Source organism: Nematolebias whitei, chromosome 3, assembly GCF_014905685.2.
Source record: "Nematolebias whitei isolate Nwh7 chromosome 3, NemWhi1, whole genome shotgun sequence".
Lineage (NCBI taxonomy): Eukaryota > Metazoa > Chordata > Actinopteri > Cyprinodontiformes > Rivulidae > Nematolebias > Nematolebias whitei.
In genome coordinates this window covers 54,406,511-54,417,525 of record NC_056500.1, presented here as the reverse complement: position 1 = coordinate 54,417,525, position 11,015 = coordinate 54,406,511, and the positions used below count along the sequence as shown (strand labels likewise).

The 11,015-nt window shown below is 42.7% G+C and overlaps 1 protein-coding gene across 1 annotated transcript in view; it reads right to left on the bottom strand.

The window, feature by feature from the left end:
* Positions 1–1,895: 1,895 nt before the first annotated feature.
* The window catches only part of LOC119408200 (sex comb on midleg-like protein 2), a 12,865-nt gene continuing 3,745 nt past the window's right edge, over positions 1,896–11,015 (bottom strand). The window contains exons 4-11 of the mRNA XM_037675038.1: positions 10,338–10,603; positions 8,581–8,674; positions 8,273–8,476; positions 8,018–8,179; positions 7,776–7,904; positions 5,729–5,950; positions 5,036–5,199; positions 1,896–2,074 (exon numbers count right to left, since the gene is read on the bottom strand). Of these exons, the coding sequence (XP_037530966.1) occupies positions 1,949–2,074; positions 5,036–5,199; positions 5,729–5,950; positions 7,776–7,904; positions 8,018–8,179; positions 8,273–8,476; positions 8,581–8,674; positions 10,338–10,603 (1,367 nt within the window). The 3' untranslated portion in view covers positions 1,896–1,948. The remainder of the gene's footprint in view (positions 2,075–5,035; positions 5,200–5,728; positions 5,951–7,775; positions 7,905–8,017; positions 8,180–8,272; positions 8,477–8,580; positions 8,675–10,337; positions 10,604–11,015) is intronic.

Below are 11,015 nucleotides of genomic sequence, written 5' to 3'. Positions count from 1 at the left end.
AGGGACGACCACGTGTCCTGCAGTAAGACGTGTCCTGTCGGGGACACTGAGGGACGAGCACGTGTCCCTCCAACAGCAGTGCACATGAAAACAGCAGCAATGTGCACGTGTGTGTGTTTCTCATAGTTTAGCCTGTGATTAAAGTTTGATTTTGTTTTGAACTATTTATTTATTCATGACACTTGTAATAAAAACAACAACTTGTTCTTTGATCCTCATGTTTTTATGGTGAATTCTCTACAGCTGCTGACCTCTGGTCAGTCTGCACATTAGGATCGTTGTTTACCAGCAAACAAACACGTAAACAGCCTGGATACATGTTGTTTGTTTGTTTGTTTGTGGGGGCGTAAATTTCCAATAAATAATTTAGAGGCCGACGGGAAAGAAATGTTTTAATTTTATGTGATTCTCAAAAATTGTTGTTGGATTTTGATCCTTTCGATGAGAATGCATGTTGTGGTGTTTTTACTCGAACTAATGTTCATTTCTACTGAAGTGATGCTGAAGAGCTTTTCTTTCAGGAAATGGAAGAATTTATTTTTTTAATTTCACGATGAATTTCCCGTCGGAGGGTTTACCCACTGTGCACATTTTACACCCAACCTCTAGTTTTACACGCCAAAGAAAATCTGGAATATTTTCCTCCTTTAAAATAATTTCCCACACAAACACAGCACATTTGCATTCTTGCTTGAGATATTTTATAAGAACAAAATAACTTTACACAACATGATGAGCATCCTTTATCTGATGCGACACAACGGGACAAGCAACGTTTTGCAGAACATATTTTCAAGCACAGTACTTGTAAAAGAAGATGCAACAGCACTTTGATCCTGTGGTGAATATGGCACAAAGTTGGAAAAATGAAGTAAGAGTTGGGAGGGAGACCAGAAAATGTCTATTTTATAAAAATGATGCTACAAAAACTTCTAACGACGACCACAGACCTGAGAAATGTTTGAAGGTAAGGAAGTTCAGCACTACACTGGGTATTAAAGAGACCATTGTTAAATATTCACCCTTTTAGCTTCACATTTCTATCTTACGCATGTGATTTCCTTAAAATATTGATTCTACAAAATGTACATTCTGCAGCTGATATTTATGGTTCAACCCATGAAACGAGTATTTGTTGCCAACGGTGATTGTAGCGGTCAGTAGTGACAACACAAGCCTCAGGCAGTCCCAGGGTGAACTTACATTTAAAACATGATCCAAAGTAAAGAGGAAGCCCTTGGAAATGTGTGATGTGTCATCCTAAACATTCAGTTGATTGAGAGTGATCAACCCTTAACTGGTGCGAGTCGACCCCGTTGAAACTGCACGGAGAACAAACAGGAGCGAGCTGCTGGGACACAATCATTATAAAGACTCACAGCAGGTAGTGATGTGCAGGACACTCCAGGAAAAGACTGTTCAGTTTAAAAACAGGACTCGAGTGATCCCAGGCAACGACACAGCGAAGCAAAATGCTTCATGTGTGGGGAAACAGCTGAACGCTCCGATAGCGTTCAGGAAGACAAAGTTAAAAACTACACAGAAACAGACGAGAAAAGAACGTTTGAAGTTTTTGTATGTTTTTCTCAGAATACTTATCCTTCCTTATTAAGTAGAAATGTAATAATATTAAAAACATTATATAAGAAGAAACATTCTCCATCTTTGGGGATCCAAAACCAGGATCTAAACTTTTCATGTCCATACAAAAACAAATGAAGTGTGTGTGTGTGTGTGTGCACGTGTTATGCAATGTAAACACTGCTTTGGGCGTTCTCAAAGTCTGTGTTGTGTCATACACCTGAACACTTGTTTCTGCACTAACGGGCGAGGTAACGTGTCAGCAACGCACAGCACACTTTCTGACGTAGCTGCAGTTTGAGCCTGTGGGGTTCCTACGTGGCCCTGGACTGTGGTGCTGCTCGGGGTTAGCCAGGGTCCGGACTCGTTACAGTTTGCCCTGTTTGAGCCGCTCGATGTGGTGGCACAGCTTCAGAGCAGGTCCTAGTTTCAGACCCATGTACTTCATTATCATGTCGCTCCGGAGGAGCATCAAGGCTTTTCCATCGATCTCCTGTGGAAACCAAAAAGCAAACGCATCACGTGGTCAGAAATGTGCACACTTGTCTTGAACGCTCAACAGACGACATGATTTCAGATGTTGTGGATGTTTGAAATGTACAAAGCTCTTCCACAGAAACACGTGCTCCTAAATCATTGTTTGGTACATCACAGTGCTGCACTGCACTCTTAAGCCTTTTATCAAGTGTCCATTGAAGAGGCGGCTGTAGCTGAGTGGTTCGAGCAGTCGCCCTCCAATGGGAGAGTGGGGGTTTGAATCCAGCAGCAGTCACATGCTGAAGTGTCCCTGGGCAAGACACTGACCCCTCACTGCCTGTGATGTGTCCCATCAGTGCATGAATGTGATGAAGCTCTGATGAGTCTTCAGTAGAGTGCTGTATGAACGGGCACAGGTTGTGTTTGTAAGTACAGTCCATGTACATTATTCTGATTGCATTATTGATTTAGTTGAAACCCTTTGATTATTTTGACCTCTGAACTCACTTCTACACTTTTTTAGTTACATACATATTTTGTTTAAAAGGGCAAAGACTGTTTACAAATCGTTTGCTGAATAATGTATTTTCTATTTTTTTGTGATGGTCACATTATAAAAAAATAAAAAATACATTTGATTCGTTTGGAAAATTTTTGGTGAAAATCCAAAAATTAACCTGAAGATTAATGTAATTAACACATTTTCCTTCTTCTCTGTCACTTTTGGACTTGCTGTTCATGACATTTAATATTCAAATTTAATGATATTTAATATTCACCTGGAGCAGAAAGACTCTTACGTCCGTATGCTCTTTGTGGACTTCACATCCGCCTTCACCACCATGATCCCCCAAACCCTGATGGACAAACTATCCACACTAGGACTAAGCCCCTCCATCTGCAACTGGGTACTAGACTTTTTAACAAACAGACCACAGTTAGTGAGGATCCACAACCTCTCCTCCTCCACCATAACCCTCAGCACTGGCTCTCCTCAGGGATGTGTGTTGAGCCCCCTCCTGTTTACTCTGCTCACATATGATTGTGCAGCTACCCATCCAGGCTGTCACATTGTAAAGTTTGCAGATGATACAGTGGTGGTGGGATGCATCACAAACAATGATGAGTCCAGCTACAGGCAAGAGGTGGAACATCTGGAGAGCTGGTGCAGAGAGAATAACCTTCACATCAATGTGAAGAAGACAAAGGAGATGATTGTGGACTTCAGAAGGAACAAAAACATCTACACCCCCCTGAACCTAAGAGGATCTGTGGTGGAAGTGGTCTCCAGCTACAAGTACTTGGGTGTACACATGAATGACAACCTCAGCTGGAGCAACAACACCACCAGCCTGATGAAGAAAGCTCATCAGAGACTCTACTTCCTCAGACGGCTGAGACGAGCTGGTCTGGGAAGCTCAGTCCTCACCTCCTTCTACAGGTGTGCAGTGGAGAGCATCCTGTGCTCCAGCATCAACGTGTGGCATGGAGGCTGCACAGCTGCAGAAAGAAAAGCTTTGCAGAGAGTGGTGAAGGCTGCACAGAAGATGTTGGAGTCAGTCTCCCCACCATCACAGACATCTACACCTCCAGATGCAGGAAGAGGGCCACCTGCATCATGAAGGACCACACTCACCCAACACATACACTTTTTGCCCCACTCCCCCCAGGAAGGAGGTTAAGGAGCATTAAGTGTAGAACCACTAGACTGAGGAACAGCTTCTACCCTGAGGCTGTTAGACTCATGAATCTCTAACTAGAATAATCACTGTGAAAAACCATATCATGTTGCTGCTGATCTGTTTCATGTTGCTGCTGATCTGTTTCATGTTGCTGCTGATGTGTTCATGCGTGCACATCTGCTCACAGACTCATGTTCATGTTTGTGCTGATGTTCAATGTTTTATGTTATGAGTGCTTAGTGTATATTTAGTTGATGTTTTTCTTAGTTCATATCTTAGATGTTATTTCTGTTTTTATTATACATTTTATTGTTGGATGTAACTGGGACCTTGTGTACATAATTTCATTCCACCACATGTACCACATGAGGTGCGAATAACAAATAACCTAGAATCCTTGAATATTTCGACTGTGCAGCAACAACAACTGGCACTTGACATAAAAACATAGATACGTAGTGATTCTGGCTCTCTGTATGAGAAGTGGGCCTGTCACGATAACACATTCTGCTGGGCGATTGTCTCAGAAATTATTGTGATGAATGATAATATTGTTTGAAATTTGACAATAATTAGTAATTATTGTCAAATATAAGAAGAAATGTTGGTTCATTTGTTTTGTGTTTAGTACCTTTTTTGACCACTGGATGGCAGTATAAGACGGTTTGAACAGAAGGATGGATAGTGAGGGAGCGAGCAGCGTGCCTCTTTTAACCTCCTAGGACCTGGCATCCACATATGCAAGAGTCCAGGTCTTTGGAGGTTAAGAAAAATTGGAGGGAGGCCCGTTGACGTGACATGGGCTGGCTCTCCTTCCTGTTTTCGGTTCTCAAAATGGCGGCCGCTCGGTGTGGTTTGAGCTCTTTAGCATTTGTCACACAAAGCTTTTAATTAAAACAATCAGTAAACAAGTTCTCAGCTTCTTTTTGCAGAGAAAAACAACTTTTTAGACAATGGCACGGGTTTCATCCGTGAATTTTGAAGCTTTGACAAGACAGAGGTTTTTTCCCCGAGGTCAGCCTGTTAGCTTAGCTCGTAGCTTAGCTGCTTTTAACGATCCAAAAACATGATTTTGGATGTTAAAACAGATTTTAAAGAGAAAGGAAGGGGTCAGTGAAGAGCTTGTTGTCATCCAGTGTAGAAAGAGCGAGACATGAAGAAACGATGAAGCCGCTAAATGAAAATGAGGTCAGTAATTTTTATCATGCGATTAATTGATTTATGGCGACAGGCCTATATGAGAGGTCAAAACAAACATTACACATTCCAAATTTGTAATCTGCAAGTCAACTTACATGTTTTCTGAAAAGTTCTGCGTGCGGTGCTAACGCTGTGGGGTCTGCATCCCTAACAAACTGCATGACCTCTTCGATGGACCAGGAGGAGGGGTTTTTGCTGAGCAGGTGTGAACTGTCCCGATCTAAGGCCACAGACTCTGGACCTGTGGTGGAGCTGGCTGCTGCCAAAGCACAAAGATCCTTCAATGAAGCTTTGCTGCAGACTCATGTGTTATTTCAATACATATGAACATTTCAATACAGTCCTGTTTTTAGTTTTCTACATTCACCTCATAATCTAGCTGTTTCTTGTTACTTGTTTTGGTCATCTTATTTGTAAAGAAAATAAATCTGTATGACTTTTATAACTGTCCATTGTTGTCATGATTGTTTGTTAAATCAGGTCTCTCTTGTAAATGAGTCCTGGAGGCTCAATGGGATTAACCTGTCTAAATAAAGGTCAATGAATGAACATATATGTCCTTGTTTTTAGTATTGTCCCTTGTTTTACGGCACCCTGACTTATTGTTTTGTACACTTACTCTTATTTAACTGCATTTTTACTGCCGTTTATTCTTGTCTGTACTTTATATGTTCTGTCTGGAACAGGTCCCTCTTGTAAATGAGTCCCTGTGGCTCGATGGAGCTAGCCTCTATAAATAAAGGTTGAATGAAAACAATGTCTTCTCCTAACACTGAAGCTTCCTGTACCTTCGACTCGCCTGAGGGGCTGCGTTGAGCTCAGCTCTGCCGAGGTGGAGGAATGGCGGTGCAATGATGTGCTGCCACCAAGGTGGTAAAGGCTTCTGGCCTGACAGTGGAAGTCAGAGACACTGCGAACAGTCTGGGGTCGAGGGGTCATGGAATTGGAAGCAGAGTCCATGTAGCGCTGCTCCTTCATCAGACTGTTCTCTTCATGTGGCAGAGTCTCTGCTGGAGGGGGGAAACATTAAGATGTCATTATGTGAAATACAGCTGTGATTAAAATCATCGTGCATGTCGTTTTATAAGACACAATGTGTGCAGGACACAAGCAGTGAGCTTTGTGATCTCCATGAGCTGCAGACATTGTTCCCTGCCAGATGTGAGGACACAGCTGCAGTCTTCTCTTCAAACAGCAGCATATGTGTCACTGATGCCTTGCTGCTTGAATCAATATGGCAGAGCACCTACATGTCAGTGTTTATTGTTTGCAGACCGGATGTGAAAGATATCGGGGTCAAACCTAAAACCACACCAACTTCAGGTACCATGCTGTTACTGGCGTGCTTTACTAACAAAGTGCCCTCTATGGTTTGATCCAGAGCAAAACTAAATAAAGTGGTTTCTAATGGGAGATTAGACCACAGCCCTGAGGTCTGACACTTTACAAAAGAACAATCATGCCTTTACAAACATTACATTAGATTAAAAACTACTCTCCTACATCTTGGACTTACCTATATTATCAAAGTACTGTAGTCCCTCGCTACTTCGCGTTTCCTTTATTGCGGACTCGCTCTATAGAAGTTTTTCAAAATAAGACTGGACACTACACACAATAACTGACTGATGCATGAGCTGCACAGTTGACATGTATTTTTATTTAAAATAAATTATTTTAAAGTATTTAGCACCTGCTGCACCTCTGTGCAGCCCACACAGCAGATTAAACTTCCTGCTGCAGCTGATCAGCTGTTCACCATGCAGAGCTGAGAAGTGGGCGTGGCTAAGAGCGCTTGCAGGTGGCACAGAGCAGAGGAGGCAGGGAGCTGACATCATGACATGCTGTGCTCTTTTAGAGCTTTTAGAGTTTAGATACAGTGTTTAGAATATTGCAAGAGTGTGGGAAGGGTTTAAAACACCTTTATATATATATATTTTTTTAAATACTAAAATAAACTACTACTTACTACTTGTACTATTATTCCTACTTTATGGTTTTTCACTTATCACGGGTGTTCAGGGTACAGATGCCAGTGACTACTGTATGTGAATTTGTGAGGGAACTTTTACAAAGTGCACGTTTCAGTTTTAAAATACAATGATCAGAGATTTTAACACTGTTCAGTCCACTCATCACTCGTTACTGAGCTCTGTGCGTTGGCAAACTGGTGGAGCTGCATGACCGTACTCTAGCTTCATGTTTGGTCCAACATGAACAGCTTGCTGTGGGCAGTCAGCCGCAGCCTTCTACACCACGTATCAAAGGATGTCAACACCATCCATCATCTTTTACACGCTTCCTCCATTTTGGGTCAGGGGGGTCGCCGGTGCCCATGTCCAGCAATCACTGTGCGAGGGACGGGGGACACCCTGGACAGGTCTCCAGTCCATCACAGGGACACAATGAGACAAACGAGACAAACAACCATTCACTGTCTCACTCACCTAGGGACAATTTAGAGTTAGAAATCAGCCTAACATGCATGTTTTTGGACTGTGGGAGGAAACTGGAGTACCTGGAGAAAACCCACGCAGCACGGAGAGAACATGCAAACTCCACCCAGAAAGTCTCCAGGACCGGGGTTTGAACCAGGGACCTGCGCACTGAGAGGCAGCAGCTCTACCAGCTGCACCACCGTGCAAGCTCTCAATGCTGTGCCGCTGTTGCATCGATGCACAACTGTTAACAACCACGTGAGGGTGCAGCTGAGAATCGGTCCTTTTACAGCTCACTGCTTTGTTCTGCAACTTCTGATCACAATCGTGTACAAGGTTTGTGTGTCTGTGTGAAGTGCGTCGCTAGCATGAGAACAGTGTTTGTTGTGCAGTGTACCTTCTGACGGGTGAGCCTCAGCACATAAATGTTTAGGAGACAGAGGAGCTGCGTGTGGAGGAAAGACTCCTGAGAGGCTGTGTTTACTGCCCCGGGCAAGAGACGGAGCATCAAGCGCTTCCTCTTTCACTGGAACACAGGACGGACAACAAACTTTCAAATCCCCTTCACTTTTTGCAGCCGAGAAGTGCAGTTTGTTTTTCTGTTCCACATCGTGCACTCGCAGGCGAGGCAGACTTTACCTGACTTGTGTCTGTCGTATGACGTGTAGCGGCTGAACGGCTGGCTGCTGAACAGATTGTCACACTGAAGATGACGACACATCGTCTCCAAGAACCGCAGCACAAAAGAAGGACTGGAGGCTGACGGCAGTCTGATCACACGGACACCAGCACTTGTTCTCACTGGAAGAAAACAGAATTGAACGTCTTCTGAATCGTCTTGTAACGGCTCATAAAGCAGCCGGAGGTTAGGAGGAGTGGGGTTTGTGTTTGTACCTTTGACAGTTTCCCCTCCTCCTGAGTCGCTCTGTACAGCGTTGAGCAGCACTTTTGGCTGATAGGCGCAGTTTATACAGGACTGAACCACTTGCTGGAGCACAGTGTTCACTGGCCCAGGGCCAAAGTGGTCAGGCAGATGCTGCATATGCTTCCTGTCCAAGTGGGGACCACAGTTTCCATGCTTGTTCACATACACGCACACTGAAGGACGACACAAACATTCAGCATAGTGACCATCTGAAGGCAGTCTGAAGATCAGAGCTCAAGGTGCAGCAGCGAACCAGTTAGCCTGCTTATGACCTGACCTGTTGAAACCACTGAGCTGTGGCTGGGGGGGCTTTCTTGTGGAACCTGGATGCTTGGCAGCTGTGTTGGGCTTTGCAGAATTTTTGGCTTTCTCTATAAGAAAAAATAAACAAATGCAAAAATTGCATGCATACATGCACCCAGGGGTGCAGAAAAAACAGATGTTTTAAAAGGATCTAGATTCTTAGTTCTGGCAATTCTGCATCGATTCTAAAGACCCACAAATCGATTTTAAAATTCGTTTAACTTTTATTTTTTTCCTCTCTTACTCCCGAGCATACTGCATATTGCATTATGTGTCCGCTCGACCGTAGAATTGAGCCGTGTAGGCCACCGTACAGCAGCTAGTTAGCCAGCTCCCTTTATCTGAACGGAGCCTGCCAGCATGGAGGAGGGAGACAGCGCGATTCAACCCGCTGCTTTGTCTTTAAACATCATTTCAGATCCTACAATGTTCCGGGGAAGACAGAGCTTCACAAGAACACAGTTGTTTACAAGAAGTGTAAAATAAAATTGCGGTACAGTATTTTGGAAAGACGACACAATTCACGGAAGATGAAAGTGAAGCAGCCGACCAGTGAACTCTGCAACAAACTTCCAGCTGATTCTCCAAAGGCTGTGAAGAGTTCCCTCCATCTCCTGCTGCATCACAAAGGATTTAAGATCAGACAGCTCAGTGAAGGTGACGGGTTCAGCTTTATTTTAATACGATGGATTCAACGAACGTTATTCCTTCATGTAGATTTTTATTTTGCGATAAAGCAGCTCCACAACTACTTCATGAAACAAAATGTTAGAAGCTCTGATGCAGCTGCAGCTCAAAGGTAACTGTTATTTCTCACATTCAACTAAAACTTATAGACAAGTTGTTCAACAAACTTTATGTAATTTGTCTTTTTAACAGGTGGAAGAGATGAGACACATCACCTGGAGCCAGTTCCAAATGATACAGTTTATAAATTACAGTTCAGAAGAGGTTTTGTGCAGGTTTCCACAGGTTTTTAAATTTAGTTAAATATTTACTAAATATGAATCAATATGGTTAAAACTGAAGTCTGTATATTTCATATTAGGTTAAGTTTTAAAAATATAACAAATGTTAGAGCAATATGGTTAAAAATAACTGAAGTCTGTATTTTATGTTGAGTTAAAGGTTAATGTAATGTAGGCTGAAATCTGTTTACTTTTATATTTATATATTTTGAATTATTTGTCTGTGATGGACTGGAGACCTGTCCAGGTGTCCCCGCCTCTCACACAGTGATGGCTGACATGGGCACCAGTGACACCAGTGACACCAGTGACTCGTCAAGGAAGAAGTGGATAAACATGATGGATGGATGAATTATTTGTTCCTAGATTTTTTTATTTTAGAAAAATCCAGGCAGCTAACCTGATCCTGGTAATTTAAGTTACAGAATGTTATGCACTCCTGTACTTGTTCCTATTTTTGGTATAAATATAAAATGATGCAAAATATTTGATACAGTAAAGAACCTAAAATTATTGCATTAAATAAATGTTCTATTTGTTTGCATTGTTTAAAATTTTCATCTTGTCAGTTACATAACTGAAACAAAATTTATGACCGTTTCAATAGAAAAATCATTTCTGAATCAAAAATCGTTTTTGAATCGGGGGAAAAAATAAATAAAAAAATAGATTTTGAATCGAAGCGGCAGACACAGAGATTCGCTCCTGTAATACATAACATAGATATGTAACGTAAGCTTCAGTTAGTTTAGCCGAGCGTCACCTTGCTTCCAGGTTTGGGCCCCCTCTTCTTGTGGACCCGGGGTACGAGCTGAGTGTTGTCGGGGACAGTCCCGTTGTGGGCGGCTGCTGCCTCTGCCACAGCTTTAAGGAGAGCCAGGGTCTCGCTCTTGGGCCGGCGGCCTCTTACCCCCTTCCTGACGGGCAGAGAGGGCAGAGGGCTGAGGAGTCTGTAGGGTGACTGCATGGACCGTCTGCTGGGCTTGGAGGGCGACGCTGGAAAAATCTGCAGGTTCTTTGGAAGAGTTACTGTGAAAACAGCAGCAGTGGAACTAATGAACATGAGGTCAGACAGAAATACAAATACTGAATATATGTTCCTATTTATGGCAGAGACAGGGAAAGGTCACCACAATGAGAGAAATAAAGTGTTACTTTAATAAACGGTAAATAAATTGTTCATTCACAGCAGTTTGTGTTTGTAACCAGCACACAGCCGAGTTGTTACCTGTTCATCTAAAAGAACTGATGGAAATAATATGAATCCTGTTACACCGCTTACATTACCAACGAAGTTTGTACATTCTGTGTGACCATGTATGATATTAAACTTATATTAGTTACTGGGCATCACTGACAACTCATTCATGACTAACAAAATAAACTGAAGCACAGATCCTGTCACGTTTAACATGTCAACACAACGATCCTGTCACGTTTA